This window comes from Microcebus murinus, chromosome 10, assembly GCF_040939455.1.
Source record: "Microcebus murinus isolate Inina chromosome 10, M.murinus_Inina_mat1.0, whole genome shotgun sequence".
NCBI lineage: Eukaryota > Metazoa > Chordata > Mammalia > Primates > Cheirogaleidae > Microcebus > Microcebus murinus.
In genome coordinates, this window is record NC_134113.1 from 51,475,063 (window position 1) to 51,494,357 (window position 19,295).

Here is a 19,295-nt window from a genome sequence, read left to right on the forward strand (position 1 = left end):
TATTTGAGTAAAGATTTTTCTTTAAATGTTCCATATTCTAACATACATTTGGACTACAACAAGAGCAATCCAGGAACAATTCTCCCTTTCCTCTAAACTGAAAACAAAGAGAAGTGATTGCCTCAAATTAAGTTTCTTAGCAGTGATCTACTTGTATAAACTTTGAATCAAGAATGTTGTAAATAAATATCTAATCTCATTCTGATTATAAAAGTGTAGGTATTCAATCATATCTACTTTGGGAAGAGAAAGGAGGATCTTAAAATCTTGTAAGCATTTTCTCCTGAATTATTTTAGGTATCTTTACCAAGCCTGATATAATTTCATAGTTATTTTTTTTTGTTCTAATTGAAGATGTCTTTGACAGAGTCATTCACATACGGATGTATTGAATTGAGTATCTGTCATTCTTTAGTAGGAAATAGAACAATTCTAAAGTCATATTGAAAGTACATAAACTTTGAGACTCTGACAATATGTATGGGCTCCAAATTTTTTCTATTCAAGAGACTTGCATAAAAGCTATGAGGAATCTAAAAAATTAACTTTCTGAAATTTGGCTTATCATCATCAATTCCAGTTTATAGAATAGAAATATCAAAATTGGTCAGGCGTGGTGGCTCACACCTATGATCCCAGCACTTTGGGATGCCAAGGCGGGAGGATCACTTGAGACCAGAAGTTAAAGACCAGCCTGGACACCATAGCAAGACCCCATCTCTACAAAATAATAATAATAATAATAATAATAAAAATTAGCTATGCATGGTTGTGCTTGCCTGCAGTCCTAGCTACCAGGGAGGCTGAGATGGGAGGATTGCTTGAACCAAGGAGTTGCATGTTACATTGACCTATGATCATACCACTGCACTCCAGCATGGGTGACAGAATGAGACCGCATCTGTAAAAAAAAAAAAAGAGAGAGAGAAGAAATATCAGAAATTTATATTTATAGAAGTTTCATTATTTTTTCTGCAGATATTATATTTAATTTATAACAAATATCATGCATAAAGATTATGAAATCTCTTATTATTCAGCCCTAACCGTTAACTTTTAAACCTAACCCTCATCCTAATCCTAATTTAAATATTGTAAAGAATCTATGTCATAGTCATTTACAACTGTATTGTGGTACTTCATTATGTTATTGTAGACATTCCTGGAATAGTTTAGAATTGAAGAGGTATCTCTTTGACTGTCTACATTGGGAAATGAAGAAATTCTTTATCTATGTAATTTTTTTCTATGATATATGGTGACAGATTTCCTTGCATTCTATTTAAAGAGGTGATTTTAAAAAAACTTTTTAAAAAGTCCAGATATTTCTGAAATATTTCATCTGGAAGTCTTCTAACTCTAATTTCTTAACTTTTCCATTTAAACTAGTTACAGCTTTATTTGAAAAATGTACTTGGGATATTTGTCTCAGGACATAGCTGCCAAGTTCTAAACTGCCCCAGTTAAGATTCAGTATTTCTAGAAACATTTTTCATGTGTACATATTATGATTATATAGTATTTTAGCATTCTGCAAGCCCATCTTCCCCCACCTTCCAAGTTTTATAGATGTTTTAAATTAATATTTTCACAAAAAAATCAAAGATACTTTAGTTTAATTAAAGATTCCTTAGGACACAAAATCATGAACCACAAAAATAAAAATTTATAAATTTAACTTCATCAAAATTAAAATTTCTCTTCAAAGATACTTAGGAGAATGAAAAGACAAACCACTGACTGGGAGAAAATATTTGCAAAATAAATATTAAAGCACTCATATTCATCATATTTAAAACTGGCAATATTAAGTACTGACAAGAGACACTCTCTGTACATTATTGGTGGAAATGCAAGATGGTAAAAGCCCCTTTGAAAAACATTTTCATGTTTCTTAACAATGGTAAGCATACATACTTATGTATGACCCAGCAATCCTACTTGTAGGTATTTAGCCAAGAGAAATGAAGAAATATATCGCCACAAAATCCCATATGTGAATGTTTATAGTAGCTGTATTCAGAAGCCCCCAAAACTGGAAACAATCCTAATGTTCCTCAACTATGGAATGGATAAACAAGCTCTGTTTACAAAGGAATGGACAACTAATACACACATCAACTTGGATATGAATCTCAAAAGTATTTTGCTAAATGGAAGAAATCAGACACTAAAGGCTAACACCATATGACTTCATTTATTTTGCATTTTGAAATGAAACAAAGCTTTAGGAACAGATAAACTTCTAAATGAAATATTTCAGAATATTTCAGAAATATCTGGATTTTTTAAAAAGTTAAAAAAAACCCACCTCTTTAAATAGAATGCAAGTTACCTAGTGGTAGGGGATGGGATTGACTACAAAGAAGCATGAGAAACTTTTTGGAGTGATGGAAATATTCTATCTGTTGACTGTGGTTGTAGTTAAAATACTATACATTTGTTAAAATTCATAGAATTATGGTACTAACAAGCATGGCTGTTAACCATGTAAATTACATCCCAATAAATCAGAATAAATCCTTTGAAATGTAATAGTCAAAAGTATAGATTAGGTAAATTAAAATAATGATGCAATAATATTTTGACAATGATGTCCAAGTGGGTGTGTATATATGTATATATGTATATATTTGTATTTTAATATTTTTTCATGAGTGTAATTTTAGTGATTAGTAAACCTAAGAGGTTGCACTTCTTCAACTTCTAATCAGTTTATCTTTTATTTAAAAAAATAATAAAGCTGTGTTCTACATTCAAAAGATATTAACCACAAGGGTATCGAATTCTTGATATATTTAAGGTGTTTTTGTTTTTCTTTGTTAGATTATCTGCGTCAAAGTTATGGGCTATCTATGGACTTTAATTCGCCAAATGATTACAATAAATTGGTGCTTTCACTGTTATCTGGACTCCCAAATGAAGTGGACTTTGCTATTAATGTATGCACTCTCCTGTCAAATGAAAGCAAGCACGTCATGCAACTTGAAAAAGACCCTAAAATCATCACTTTATTACTTGCTAATGCCGGGGTGTTTGATGACAGTAAGTTTAAAGCTGGATATATTGTATAATTATTCTACAAAGATGTTAAAGTTTTGGGTTTGTTTAAGGTTTTTAAGGAGAAAAGTACTTTTTATTTGTCAATATAATGGCATTCTTTATTTCCTTTTGTTATATTAAATGCATACTATTTAAGATAATGTTTGGGATATTTTAACATTAAGTATTTGAATACTAATTTTATCTCATTAGACCTTTTAAAGTAGAAATCCTGTTTTTTTTTTCTTGGAGTAATATATAGGTTTCTCGAGTTGAGAAGATTAAAATTCTGATAAAGAAAAGTAGGATCTGGAACAAATTGTTTTCTGAAGTCTGTTTCTACTAGTGTGTGACTAGAATTTTTAGTTAAAACAAACACTTTTGAAAATTTGCTTCCCTAAATGATCAAAATAAAGTTTATTAAATGCTTTATCTTTTTTACTTGCAGAGTTTGCTAGTTGTAGATTTTTATAAATCAAATTCATTATTTTTTCTGAAATTACCTCTTATTAAGACTGGATTACTGTTCAGACAAAATTCTTCAGTTTTCTGATGGTAGTTGAATAGAGATTTAGAAAACATATTTTGAAATGTTTTCTTGCTCATAGGTTTTCTTTGTAAAATATCTGTTAGCTGATTGTTAATTTGATACAAATTTGTTTCTTGCTTTCCAACCCTTCCCCTTATCCCAACCCCATTGTTTTTACTTTTTTTGCCAGAAGCATATCCTTTTAAAGCATGAGATATTGACATATATTAAAATTATTTTATCTTATAGGAAACTATGTATATAGCATAGTAGGCAGAGTCAGTGAGAGAATGTGATGGAACATTTTACAGATTGATGACTTTTTGTTTTTATCTTTAAACAGAAAGATGTTGCAAAAGAGTTCATTTTTCTGCAATTTGATTTGAGTCAAGTGGTATACTTTTTGGTTTTATTTGGGATTATCTAATAGGATTCCTTGAAATTTGACATGTGCTTATTTTATATGAAAACAATTTTGAAATTAGTTTAAACAAAAGTGAAAATTAGTTTCTTAACCTGACTGAAACTATTCTTGCTTACAATGGGGAAGAACAAAGACCTTTACTTCTCAGTTTCTGTCATAACTTTGAAGATATAAATTTGTTGAATTTCCATCTCACTTTCATGTTCTTTGATTCCTGATATTTTATTTTGGTCTTTCCGATGCAACTTTCAACATTTAGTATAGACTGGAGTTGGAAATTATTTCACGTTTTTTAGAAACCTTAAAATGAAGCTTTTGGAGAGAATATATATACTCATGGCAGAATACTTTTAGTGAAGTCTTAGCATTTAATTGTTGAATAGAATTACGTGAAACGTAATAACTTAAGATGTGCATATGAAAGAATTAATCTTATCACTTTTGGTGAACCAAGGCATGGGTTCTTTAGATCCAATTTTTCTTTATGCATTCTTTAGGCATTTTTATTTTATTTTAGACAATTATATTATTTAGTATAGCAAACTGAAAAATCAATAATTTAGCAAATCCTATTTAAGGATTGTTTCTGTCATTTGAACAGTCTTAGAAAGCTTGGTTCCAGAGTATAGTGGACTTTATGAAGACTCTATACTTAAAATAGTGGTTTTACATGATAAAAATAATTCTCTTTGGAGTTTAAAGATTATAGATACATTTGATTTATTTAGTCTTTCGAGAAATTTTGATTTGTCTTCTAGGGAATGTGATTTTAATTGAGAGGTAAATATAGATGTCACTTCCTTTAGAAAGTGTGGAATGTTTATACATTTTTTATGTTTGAAGAAGTATAATAATTCTATGTGACAAAAAATTGAATTTTTCCATCTTATATTTCTATCCAATATTTTTTTCCCAGTGAAGTTTTTTAATAAAGCTTTGCAGGACAAACAAAACCCTGTATCTCTTTAGTGGTGTGTGGGCTTCATTTTTCTGATTAAGCTGCTACTTATATGTAAGTTTGATATTTTATGAAATGCTTTTTTAGGTCACTATAGTTAACTTATTTATTATAAACATTTATATCTGTTATTTCTATCATTTCCTTATAACCGTATCAGTCTTAAAATCATTAACAAATATAACTTATTTTTAAAATGTTTCTATTCCTCACCCTTTTAAATACTTTTTAAAATGAAAATTCTTATTTTAACCTAAGTGCTTTACAAACTTTATCTTACTCAGTATGAACTAAATATTAGGTTCCCACTTAAAGGCGTAACAAGACTATAAAGATTCAATAAATCTTTTATAACAGAAAACATACTACTTGTTATGCTTGTCATGACATGTCCAATAAGAAGGCTTCATTTTACTTTTTTAAAAGATTAATACTCATAACAACTAGTTTTTCTGTTTACAATTATCACTATATTATTTTATTTCTTTTTTCCAAAAGCAGTAGCTTTGTTACAGAATTAATCTGATAGTTAATGAAGGATTGGCCTAAATTTTAAAGAAAAAAATATATTTTGTCACAGCTCAGATATTTGTATCATACTGCTTGTTAGTCTGTTCCATAACTGACAGTATGAGCTAACAACATAAAGGAGAAAAACATAATGTAACATGTACCCATATGCCTTAATTTTTTTGTGGGAGCGAAATTAGTGCCACATATATGGGTGAGAGAGAGTGCTATTAAGAAGTAGCCTTTAAAAATGGATGATTAGACTTTTCAGGGTCATAAAGTTGTTGATAAAGCACCTTTATCAAGAAACATGAACATGCTATTGGTCTGAGAATTTTCCTTAGGGGAGATTTTATTTATGGAATTATTTTCAAAGAATGCCTTGCTCTATATTTTTTGAACTATGAATTACACAATTATATCTGAAATTAATTTAAATATTTTAAATGACAACAGTTTAGAAAACTAATAGCATTAACATCAGTTTGACTTTTTAATATTTTCCTTCTCTAAAAGTGAAAACTAATGCAAAGTAATTATTATAGTACTCTTCATTTCTTTATTATCTATATAACTATATTTTTAATTTGTAGCAATACAGATTTTCTTTAAATCCTATAACTAAAAAATGTGTTTCAAAAGAAATTATCATGACTTTCTGTCATTTATAAAAAAATAATTTCTAGTGAACAAGAAATATTAAAATGTAGTTTTATTGTTTCTCCAAGCCAACCTATTATTAAAGAATTAACTGTAAGAATTAATTGCATTTTACTGAATGTACCATTTATTTTTTTAGCTTTAGGATCCTTTTCCACTGTATTTGGAGAAGAATGGAAAGAGAAGACTGATAGAGATTTTGTTAAGGTAATTCACGTAAATTAAAATGTTGACCTATTGAGTTAAATACGGCCAAGCCTATTTTTGCTCATTTTCTATGAGCATATGATACTACCCATACTTTTATCTTTACCTAATATATACATACCTGTTTAGGAGTTGTGATTAAATTGAGTAAAAAATCTTTTAGTATATCTAATAAACATAAATAAAATTTGACTTTATTATATATTGATTTCTGAGAATGATAAATCTTCAGTAATAGTAATAAACATTTAATAGACCCTTTTCCCACCTGGGACTGTGGAACATGGGTTTCAGGGAAGTTTTATTTTTATGTGTGTTCTGAAATTATACAATTCAGGATTGAATGAAGTTCCAGACCTATCATCAAATCCTTAGAAAGACATATGACTAAAAGATTACTAGGTATCAGTATACAGGAAAATATCTAGAAATACATTTTAGAAAAAAAAATCTAGTTGTGAATTTCAAGAAGTTATAAAAAATCTTGAACATACTGTTTTCTCATTCATACTTGTTTAACTTCAGTGGCTTTCAAAGTATAAGATACTTTTACTTATCATCTGGGGTACAGGCTATCATGTCTAATAATAGAACATGCACATTAAACAGCATTATTTAAACATATTTTCTTTTAATGTAAAACCAATACATGAGTGATATTTAAGTTTGATTACTTTTCATTTTGGCTAAAATTTCCAAACCTGTCTACTTTGATTCTTGAAATTACTCTCCCAAAACACCATGATATATAACATATATAGATGTTATTGAGTAATCAGCAATTATAATAAAAATTTTGATATTAATCAGACAAAATAAACTAACTCAAAAAACATAAAAAGAGCATGGGCGTGATGGCTCACTCCTAGGACTCTGGGGGGCCGAGGTGGGAGGATTGTTTGAGTTCAGGAGTTGGAGACCAGCCTGAGCAAAAGCGAGACTCTGTCTCTACTAAAAATAGAAAAAAATTAGCCAGGCAACTAAAAATAGAAACAAAAAATTAGCTGAGCGTTGTTGCTTGCACCTGTAGTCTCAAGGAGGCTGTGACTTGGGAGGCTGAGGCAGGAGGGTGTAGCTTGAGCCCAGGAGTTTGAGGTTGCTGTGAGCTAGGCTGGCGCCAGGACACTCACTCTAGCCCAGGCAACAAAGTAAGACTCTGTCTCAAAAAAACCCAAAGAGACATAAAAGGTCATTATATAGTGACAAAGGGATCAGTTAAGCAAGAAGATGTATATATAACAAGTATAAATATATGTGTACCCAATATCAGAGCACCCAGATATATAAAGCAAATATAATTAAAGCTAAAAAGATAGATTCCCAATACAGTTATCATAGGGGACTTCAACATTCCGCTTTTAGTTTTGGACAGATCATCTAGACAGAAAATCAACAAAGAAAATCTGACTTAATCTGCACAAAACGTACCAAAACCTATGAGAAAAAACAAAAGCAATCTTGAGGGAATTTTATAGCAATAAACGCCTACATCAAAAAAGCGGGAAGATTTTAAATAACCTAAAGATGCACCTTAAGAAAGTAGATAAGCAAAACAAACAAACAAAAAAACACCCATAATTAGTAGAAGAAAGCAGAACTATTATAAATGAAATAAAGACTAAAAAGACAAAGGATGAATAAAATGAAAAGTGGCTTTTTTGAAAGGATTAACAAAACGGATCAACTGCCAGCTAGACTAACCAAGAAGGAAAAAGGGGGAGAAGACCCAAATAAATAAATAAAGTCAGAAACAGAAGAGGAGATATTACAACTGACACCACAAAAATACAGTGGATTGTTAGAGACTATTATGAACAACTATATGCTAACAAATTACAAAAAAGAATGAGGCAGATAAATTCAGTTTTTGGTGTGGGATGATTTATTAGGGGAACTTACAGAAGTGTGGTCTTGGGTAGTTGCAAGACAGCTAGATCTCTGCACCCCAACTCCCCAAACCAAGGGCTTATGTATTGGGGAAAAAGTATACATGCTTTGGAAGGAATATGTAGGTTACTGTGTCACGGTCTATGATGTATGCAGCAACATCAAGGGTTGTTTTGGAAAAGAGACAAAACTTACAATAGGTGTTTCTATATAAAGAGTAGTACATAAACTAGACATTTTGGAGACATTCCCATGTTTTTGTTTTCTCCCAACAAAGAAAAGCCCATGACCAGATGGCTCTACTCCTGAATTCTACCGAACTTATAAATAATTAACACCAATTCTTCTCAAACTATTGCAAAAAAATTGAAGAGGGAGGCCAGGTGTGGTGTCTCACGCCTGTAATCCTAGCACTCTGGGAGGCCGAGGCAGGTGGATCGTTTGAGTTCCGGAGTTCGAGACCAGCCTGAGCAAGAACAAGACCCTGTCTCTACCAAAAAAATAGAAAGAAGTTAATAGGACAGCTAAAAATATACAGAAAAATTAGCCGGGCGTGGTGGCACATCCTGTAGTCCCAGCTATTCGGGAGGCTGAGGCAGAAGGATTGCTGAAGCCCAGGAGTTTGATGTTGCTGTGAGCTAGGCTGACACCATGGCACTCTAGCCCGGGCAACAAAGTGAGACTGTGTCTCAGAAAAAAAAAAAAAAAAATTGAAGAGGGAATTTTTTCTGATTCATTCTTTGAGGCTAGCATTACCCCGATACCAAAACCTTGCAAGGATAAAACAAAAAAGAAAACTGCAGGCCAGTATCCCTAATGAATGTAGATGCTAAAATCCTTAACAAAATACTATCAAATTGAATCCAATAACACATCAAAAAGATAATATACCATGTTCAAGCCAGATTTATCCAAGGAATGCAAGGATGGTTTACCATATGCAAATCAATTAGTGTGATACGTCATATTGATAAAATCAAGGACAAAAAACAAAATTATCATCTCACTAGACACAGGAAAAGCATTTGATAAAATTCAACTTTCCTTCATGCTTCTCAGCAAAGCAGGCTTAGAAAGAACATACCTCAACATAGTATAGGCCATAGATGATAAACCCACAGCTAACATCATACTGCATGGGGAAAAAGCAGAAAGTCTTTCCTCTGAGAACTGGAACAAGACAATGATGCCTACTTTCACCGCTCCTATTCAACATAGTACTGGAAGTCCTAGCCAGAGCAGCTTGGCAAAAGAGAGAAAAGGCCATCCATATTGGAAAAGAGGAAGTCAAATTGTCCCACTTTGCAGATAACATGATCTTGTATATAGAAAAACCTAAAAACTCCACCAAAAAACTCTTAGAACTGATAAATTTAATAATGTTACAGAATACTAAATCAACATGTAAAAATCAGTAGCGTTTCTATATACCAGTAATGAATGAACTGAAACAGAAATCAAGAAAACAATCCCATTTACAATACCTACAAAAAAAATAATCCTAGGAATAATGTTAACAGGAGGTAAAAGAACTCTACAGGGAAAACTGTGAAACTTATGAAAGAAATTGTAGAGGACACAAAGAAATGAAAACACATCCCATGCTCATGGATCAAAAAATTTATATTGTTAAAATGGCCATAATACCCAAAGCATTCTACAGATGCAATGCAATTCCTATCAGAATGCCATTATTATTCTTCACTAGACATAGAAAAAACAATGCTAAAATTTGTATGGAACCACAAAAGACCCAGAATAGCCAAAACAATCCTGAGAAAAAGGAACCCAAGGTAGAGGCATCACACTACCTGGCTTTAAAATATACTAGAAAGCTATAGTAATCAAAACAGCATGTATTGATTTAAAAACAGACACATAAACCAATGGAACAGAATAGTGAACCCAGAAATAAATCCATTTATTTACACCCAACGGATTTTTGATAAAGACACCAAAAACATATGTTAGGGAAATGACACCCTCTTTAATAAATGATGTTGGAAAACTGGATATACATTTGCAGAAGAATAAAACTAGACCCCTATCTCTTACCATGTACAAAAATCAACTCAAGATGGATTACAGACTTAAATGTAAGTCCCAAGACTATAAAACTAGTAGAAGAAAACATATAGGAAATGCTTTAGGATGTTGGTCTAAGCTAAGATTTCAAAGGCACAGGCAACAAAAACAAAAGTAGACACGTGGGGCCAGGTGTGGTGATTCATGGCAGTAATGGTAGCACTTTGGGAGGGGAGACTGGGGTAGGAGGATCACTTGAGGCCAGCACAAGACCAGTCTGGGCAACATAGCAACAACCTGTCTGTGCCAAAAAATAAAAATTAGCCCAGCATGGTGTGCACGTACATACCTGTAGTCCCAGCTACTTGGGATGCTTAGATGGGAGGATGGCTTGAGACTACCTAGGAGTTTGAGGCTGCAGTGAGCTGTGATGGTGCCATTGCACTTGAGCCTGGGCAACAGAGCAAGATCTTGTCTCTTAAAAAAAACAAACAAAACAACAAAAATACATGGGACTATATTAAGCGACAAAGCTTTTGCAAGCAGTGGAAACAACAGAATGAAGAGACAACAAGTAGAATGGGAGAAGATATTTGCAAACTGTTCATTTGACAAGGGACTTATATCCATAATATACAAGGAACACAACTCAACAGCAAAAACAAAACAAAACAAACAAAAAAAACCTAACAGATAATCCTATTAAAATGGGCAAAGGATCTGAGTAGCCTTGCCTTGCCTTGCCTTGCCTTGCCTTGCCTTTTTCCTTTCCTTTCCTTTCCTTTCCTTTCCTTTCCTTTCCTTTCCTTTCCTTTCCTTTCCTTTCCTTTCCTTTCCTTTCCTTTCCTTTCCTTTCCTTTCCCCTTTTTCCTTTTTTCCTTTTTTCCTTTTTCCTTTTTTCCTTTTTCCTTTTTCCTTTTTTCCTTTTTTCCTTTTTTCCTTTTTCCTTTTTTCCTTTTTCCTTTTTTCCTTTTTCCTTTTTTCCTTTTTTCCTTTTTTCCTTTTTCCTTTTTCCTTTTTTCCTTTTTCCTTTTTCCTTTTTTCCTTTTTCCTTTTTTCCTTTTTCCTTTTTCCTTTTTTCCTTTTTCCTTTTTTCCTTTTTCCTTTTTCCTTTCCTTTCCTTGCCCTCTCCCCTCTCCCCTCTCCCCTCTCCCCTCTCCCCCTCCCCCTCCCTCTCCCTTTCCTTTCCTTTCTTTCGAGACAGAGTCTCACTTTGTTGTCCAGGCTCAAGTGAGTGCCGTGGCATCAGCCTGGCTCACAGCAACCTCAATCTCCTGGGCTCAAGTGATCCTCCCGCCTCAGCCTCCTGAGTAGCTGGAACTACAGCCATGCGCCACCATGCCCGGCTAATTTTTTTTTTCTCTCTCTCTATATATATTAGTTGGCCAATTAATGTCTTTCTATTTATAGTAGAGACGGGGTCTCACTCTTGCTCAGGCTGGTTTCGAACTCCTGACCTCCAGCAATCCGCCCGCCTCGGCCTCCCTGAGTGCTAGGATGAGTAGACTTTTTTCAAAGAAAGATGTACAAATGGCCAAGAAATATATGAGAAATTGCTTAACATCACCAATTATTAGAGAAATGCAAATCAAAACCATAATGAAATGATATCTTACTCCAGTTAGGATGGGTATTATCAAAAAGACAAAAAGATTACAAATGCTAGCGAAATGAGTACTCTTACACACTGTTGGTGTGAATGTAAATTAGTATAGCCATTATGAAAAACAGGACGAAGTCTTCTCAAAAAACTTAAAAATAGAACTACCATATAATCCAGCAGTGTCACTACAGGGTATTTATCATTAGGAAAGGAAATCAGTATATCAAAGGAGATACCTGTACACCCATGTTTGTTGCAGCACTATTCATAATACGCAAGATAATAGAATCAACATGTGTCCACCAGTAGATGAATGGGTAAACAAAATGTGGTCTACCATGTTTCCCCAAAAATAAGACTTACCCATAAAATAAGCTCTAGTAGGATTTCTAAGCATTTGCGCACTAGAAGCCATACCCCGAAAATAAGACCTAGTGATGGGCGTGGCTATGCTGTGTATCTGCGCAACCCATGCATTTCGTCGTGGAGCGATAAAGAAGATGAAAATAGAATGACAAGAAATCAACTTGGAAACTTTGTGAAGCCTAGCCTACAAGAACGGGGTGATTTGGATGAAGAATTCATGGGATAAAATCACTGACAGTGTTGTTACCAATGCACTCCGAGCAGGTTACATGGATAAGAGATGCTCATTTAATGAGAGCTCTATTGCTTGACATGAGAGATTGGGGCCAATTGTTCTAAAGGAAATAGAGTTGCAAGAAATTCAGGATGAATTCGGAGTTTGGAGAGTTATGATGATATTCCAGAAGAAGATTTAACTATATTAGAATAAATCTAGATTGTTGTACTGTACTTAAAAAAAAAATAACACATCCCCTGAAAATAAGCCCTAGAGAGTCTTCTTGAGGAAAAATAAATATAAGACCCTGTCTTATTTTCAGGGAAACACAGTATATACACAATGGAATACTATTTAGCTATAAAAAGGATGAAATCCTGCTATTTGCAGCAACATGGATGAAACTGGAGATTTAGTAGGACAGAAAGACACTTCCCCATGTTCTCACTCATGTCGGAGTGAAACAAGTTGATATCATGGAGATAGAGAGTAAAATGGTAGTCACCAGAGCTTGGGGAAGGTGAGGGGTAGGGAGGGAGGAAGAAAAGTTGGTTAATGGGTATTAACATACAGTTAGAAGAAATAAGTTCTACTGTTCAATAGTACAGTAGGGTAACCATAGTTAATAATTGATATGTTTCAAAATACCAAGAAGAGAAGATTTGAAATGTTTCCAGCACAAAGAAATGTAAAATGTTTGTGCTGATGGATATCATTTTTAGGTTTAATAAAACTGCTAATGATGTGGTTATACAAATAAGAAACTTTGACTCTTTTTCAGTAGGCTATTTTAAGAATTATAATTGTCTTTAGGAATAGTAGTGCATCAAGACATTTTTGAAACTTTAAACTAGACCAGCATGGTTTCTTGAATTCTTTGTGGATTACAAATGTTTGATTATTCAGAAAATCCTTATAAGTTTGTTTTCTAACTAATATTATCACTGAGGCATATTTCTTTTATAATGTGTTAACTTTTTCTTTAAGAAGAAATAAAATTAGATTATTATAGTTAGATAGTCACCATCATTGGCTTATATTAAAATAATTTTTTATTAAGTGTCATGTAGATTTGTTAAAGTTCTGTATATAAAATTATTCTTTTACTTTTCAGTAAAGAATTAAAAGTTAGTATGGACTAGATATAAAACATTCTACATAAATGTCTTTACCATTTTTCTGTTTACGAAATAGTTTTTTTTACAAAACAAACAGTTTCATTTTAAAATATTTCAAGCAATATAGGAACATATAATGTCTCTTCAGAGATGTATATGTGAATTTTAATAAGTTAGTAATATTTGAGTTAATGTTAAATAGTGGAGAAAAAGAAAAAATGTTTCATGACTTTATACAAGTAATGGATGCACATTTTGGAAAAGCTGTAATATATAGCAAAAGGCAAAAATTAAAACTACCATAAATCACATCCATCCAGAAATAAATTCTACTATTACTTTTATATACATCTATCGGGTTTTTTGTATGTGTATATTATTTAAAAGCAAAAGTTATTATTTCAAACTTTATTTGTAACCTGTCCTTTTCACTTATTATATTGTGAGCTTTTCTTTTCATCCTTGATCTTTAACATTTTAATGGTCACTTCATCATTCATATTACAGATATTTCATCCTTCATGTGAATAATCCATATTGTCTGAAATTTAGGTTTTTTCTATTTTTTGTTATAAACCTAGCTGGGATGCACATACTTATATCCAAACCCACAAGAATAAAATAGTTTTTTCCTTAAGATAATTCCAAGAAAAATTTCTGAGACAAATTGTGTATTAAATCCTTCAAGGAAAGTATACTACCTTAACTGAATTTTATAGTAAAGTTACAGTTTATATATTATTATGCCAAATGAAATTTTTAGCCCCAAATAGCTTGGCTTAGTGTTACATATTGTATAATTGATTAAAATTTTTAAGACATTTATCTGATAACATCTGGTAAAAAATATCTGATAACTTGAAATCACTTTACTTCAGAAAAAAAGTAGTTTGAACTATTTTACTTGGTTGTGTCTTTTTAATTATTTTGTATATTAATTTATTTATTTAACAAATATTTCCAGAGCATTTTCCACATGCCAACGCTTTTCCAGACACTGAAAAAACAAGGTTCCCACTCTCACCACATTTCCATTCTGTTGTAGAAAGACAGACGTAAAAGTAAACAGTGTAATTTGAGGCTTTTGTAAGTATTGTAAAGATGATAAAGCAGGAAAATGTGATAGAGAGAAGACACATGTGAATTTGTGGGAACAGTAGGTAATAATGACCAGCAAAGCTTTCTCTCAGGAGGTTATATCTGATGATTTTTGGTAGATTTGAATGATATTAGGGGACCAACATTGTAGAGCAAGAGCTTTTCAGACAGAGGGAATAGCAAATGCAAATGCTCTGAGGTAAGAACAAATTCAGTTTGAAGTATAGAAAGTATGCGTGTGTGGCAGGATCTTGGTAAACAAAAGAGAAAGTTGTGGCAAACAGTGTGCCTGTTTTAGATATGAATGTGCACTTAACAGAAAATTCTGATTAATACCAAAAGATATATTCATTATATCTTTTGTCTGTATTAAAACTAAGCTTCAAGATACATTGAAATTTTTTATTTAATATATTTTCCCAAATCTTTTAAGTAAATTTTTAACCAAATTATAACACACACTTAGAAAAGCACACATAAGTATATAGCTCAAGAAATGTTTACAACAGCTATTATGTATCCATAAAAATTAAAAATAAAAAAGGAATAAAAGTTTATAAAGTGAATGCACCAATGTAATCCTACCTAGGCAAAGAAGCGGAGCTTAGCCGTGAGCACCTCTGATGCGCCCCTGCTGAAGCCTGAAGCCCTTCTTGCAGTCACTTCTTCCTTCACTCGCTCACCTGTTAACCTCCCCTCCCCATGCTACTTGTCTTTTTTCTTTTGTTCAATGTTATGTTTCTGAATGTTTCATCCATATTCTTTTAAATATTTGTACTTCCTTTCTATTGTTGTATAGCACTACATGCATGAATATGTAGCAGCTTGTCCATTCTACTTTAAATATAGAAAGTAGTAAGGATGAAGTGATTTCCAGTTTAGAAAAAAATAATTCTGCTAATGAAGGGGGGTTTATATAATACATGTATTTTGGTAACTGTACACATGTATTTTTGTTGGATAATAAACCTAGGAGTGTAATTGCTAGGTTGTACGATATGTAGAGTTCCAGTTGCTCATTGTTGTCAGTATTTAGTATTGTCGGTCTCTTTCCTTTTAACATTGCAGTTTTTTTTCCCTTTCACTATAGCTTCTACTAATGTGAAACCATTCCAGTTTTAATTTTCATTTTTTCCTAATGACTGATAAGAAACAGAATACCTTTGGCTGTTTTGATAACTTCTTGTGTGCAGTACCTATATTTTGCCCATTTTTCTTTAAGATTGCTTGTCTTGCTGATTCATAAGAGTTCTTTATATATTTGGGTAAAAGTTCTTTTTAGGATATGTTAGAAATATTTTTTTCTTTGGCTTGCCTTTTCATTCTCTAATGGTGTCTTTTGATGAACTTAAGTTCTTAATTTTAATGTAGTTTAGGTTATCAGTTTTTTTCTTAAAGTTAGCCATTTTTGAGCCAAAATTTTGCTTTCCATGAAGTCATGGTCTACTTTTTTCCTTCAGTTTTACCTTTCATATTTAGAGCTGTAATTCATATGGAGCTTTTGTGTGTGTAGTATAAGTTAGGAGGCAAGATTTGATTTTTTTCTAATATGGCTACCCAGTTGAACCTATATCATTCATTTTAAAAATCTTTTTTTCCCATTGTGTTACATTATCTTCTTTGTCATAAATCCACAAGTCATATATGTGTGGATCTATTTCTAGGCTCTTTTTTCCATTTTTTCCCCTGTGTTAAGGCTTTAAATTATCAGATTTTTAGTTTGAAATTAGATTTCTTTTTATTGAAATTTCAATTAAAAATTCTGTTTTTTAACTAGAAAAAATTCATTTATTTTCATATTTTTATTCATAGTTCCTTACTACTAATATTATCTTTATTTTTATGCCTTCATGTAATTTAAAACCCAAAAAAGCAGGTCTTTTCATTTCTTTGTCCCTAGTCTTTCTTACATATCCCATTTCCCTTTTGAGTATGTTTTCCATAGTATAACACATTCTTACCTATATCTTTCAATGAGGATATCTTACTAGTAAAATTGAGTTTTGTGATTGTCTTTATTTTTGCCCACATTCTATGAGAATTGTAGCTGTAAGTTGCCTTCTTAAGTATTATTGTCATTTGATTGATTTCTACCTTCCTTTAAGGTAATCTTTTCTTTTTTGTTAATTTCAGATCTTCTATTTTTCTTTGGTATTTTGCAACCATGTGACAAGTTGTAGATTTTCTTTACTTCTGGAATTACGGAGTTAAACTGTCTTAATCTTCCTACATTTCTCTTAACCTTTCTTCTGTGTATTCTATCTCTTTAATTGTAGATAATTTCCCTAGGCTTGTTTTTCAGTTCCTTATTCATTTTTGAGGTGTGTCTAATATGCTATTTGACCCATTTGTTAAGTTTTTATTTTAGTGACCATGTCCTAATTTCTAGGAACTCTCTGTCTTCTTTCAGATTTCCCCCTTTTGACCTTCTTTTTCTATGCTTTTAATAATTTTGAATATGATATATATTTTTAAAATATCTTTTTATGAATTAATTTAAATTATATATTAATTAAACAGTTACATAACATGAACAAAATATATAAATACTCTATATAAAAATGTAAATTAAATTTAAATGCACACAACTGATAATTCCAATATTTGATTGAAGTTTTTGTAACTAATTTTATTAATACTAACTAATGAGTGAATTAGTCCCTTCTGTTTTATCATGTTAGTTACAAATGTCAGCAGACTTGTTTTTGTGGGATTTTTGTACAGATTGGATTAAGAGTTTATTCTTCCAGTGCTGTATGGCATTTGCCAACCATCTTAGGAGAAAATCTGATCTAGAATGACTATATTAACTTCATTGATTTTCCAGTTACTCAGGTAGTAAAACTAAACCCATGGAGATTGGGGAGCAGGCCAGTGGTGAAAATTTAGGGCGTCATTCTTAACCCAAAATTCAGGTAGAGTCAAGTCCTTTTGTCTCCTTTTCTTTTAGGGTATTAGATCTTCAAATTTTTCACAGTGATACAGAGTTGCATTTCTAATTCCCCACTTCACAAGCTGACCCAAGGTCCTATATACTGTCCTTAACCCCATCTATTAAAAGCCAAACCGTTTGATTATAGAGTTATGTAATTTCTTTACCTCAGGAAAATCTGTGGGTTGCACGCAGTGTTTATGTATGCAGTCATAGTGGGCAGTGAGTGTTGTCAGTATAATCACTAAGAAGATACAAATCTGTTGAAGAGTAGATGATTCCTCCTGTTGTATGTGTTTTAATTGATTTCTCTGTGCTGTATTCTTTGAGTCTAGTTTGCTGTCCTTTTTCTAATTTCTTGAGCTGGCGCTTAGATCATTACTGGTTTTTTTTCCTAATATATACATTCTGATACATACATTTAAGGCCCAGAATTCCTTCTAAGCACAACTTAAACTTTATTCTACCAGTTTTGTTATGTCATGTTTTCATTACGCTCTGTTTAAGTATCTTCTCATTGCTATTATGATTTTCTCTTGCTATGTAGGTTTAGAGAGTAATTTTCTTAATTTACCAAATCATATGAATTTATTCTAGTTTTCTTTTTCTTATTAATTTCTAACTGAATTGCACTGTTTTGAGAAAGAATGTACTCTGTATAATTTTAACCTTTTGAAATGTTTTCACCCTTTATTTTTTACCCTAGCATTAGTCAGATTTTTAAAACAGTACTCTACATGTATTTGAAAAGAATATATATACTGAAGTTGAGTGTAGATTTCTATGTATGTCAGGCCAACACAATCTTGATGTTCATATTTCCACATCGATACTGATATTTTTGTGTGTTCACTCCTTCATTTCTATAAAGAGGTATGTTAAAATCACCCAGTTTGATTATGGATGTGACTTTCCTTTTAGTTCTTTAATAATTATGTTTTAATATTTTGTGACTGTGTTATTTAGTGCACACAAGTGTAGTTGTATCTTTCTGGTCAGTTGAATATATGAGGTGTCTTTCTTTTTGCCTTGATGTATATTTTTTGTCTTGATATCCGTATAACTGTATCAGCTTTCATTTGATTGGCATTTATATGATTTATATTTTACTTTCAACCTTTCTTTTTTTTTTTTTTTGAGACAGTCTCACTCTGTTCCCCGGGCTAGAGTGCCGTGACGTCAGCCTAGCTCACAGCAACCACAATCTCCTGGGCTCAAGCAATTCTTCTGCCAGAGCCTCCCGAGTAGCTGGGACTACAGGCCTGTGCCACCATGCCCGGCTAATTTTTTCTATATATATTAGTTGGCCAATTAATTTCTTTCTATTTATAGTAGAGATGGGGGTCTCGCTCTTGCTCAGGCTGGTTTCGAACTCCTGACCTCGAGCAATCCGCCTGCCTCAGCCTCCCAGAGTGCTAGGATTACAGGCGTGAGCCACCGCGCCTGGCCTCAACCTTTCTTATCTTTATATTTTACATGAGTTTTTTTGTTAACAACATATGTTTGGGCTTTGTTTTTTTTCCTAGCATGAAAAGCTTTGTTTTTAAATTAGTGCATTTATTCCATTTATATTTAATATAACTTTGATATATTTGTGTTGAAATTTACCATGTTTCTAATTTCTATATGTCCTTCCTTTTCTGGTTTTTTTCCTTCCTCCTCTCTTTTTCTGAAGTGATTCAACTGAGTATTATTTATTATTTAATCTCTCCCCACTAT

The 19,295-nt window shown here is 32.2% G+C and overlaps 1 protein-coding gene across 1 annotated transcript in view; it reads left to right on the forward strand.

The window, feature by feature from the left end:
• Positions 1-19,295, forward strand: part of ARID2 (AT-rich interaction domain 2) — a 167,458-nt gene that overhangs the window by 85,599 nt on the left and 62,564 nt on the right. The window contains exons 5-6 of the mRNA XM_076007199.1: positions 2,827-3,045; positions 6,263-6,330. Of these exons, the coding sequence (XP_075863314.1) occupies positions 2,827-3,045; positions 6,263-6,330 (287 nt within the window). The remainder of the gene's footprint in view (positions 1-2,826; positions 3,046-6,262; positions 6,331-19,295) is intronic.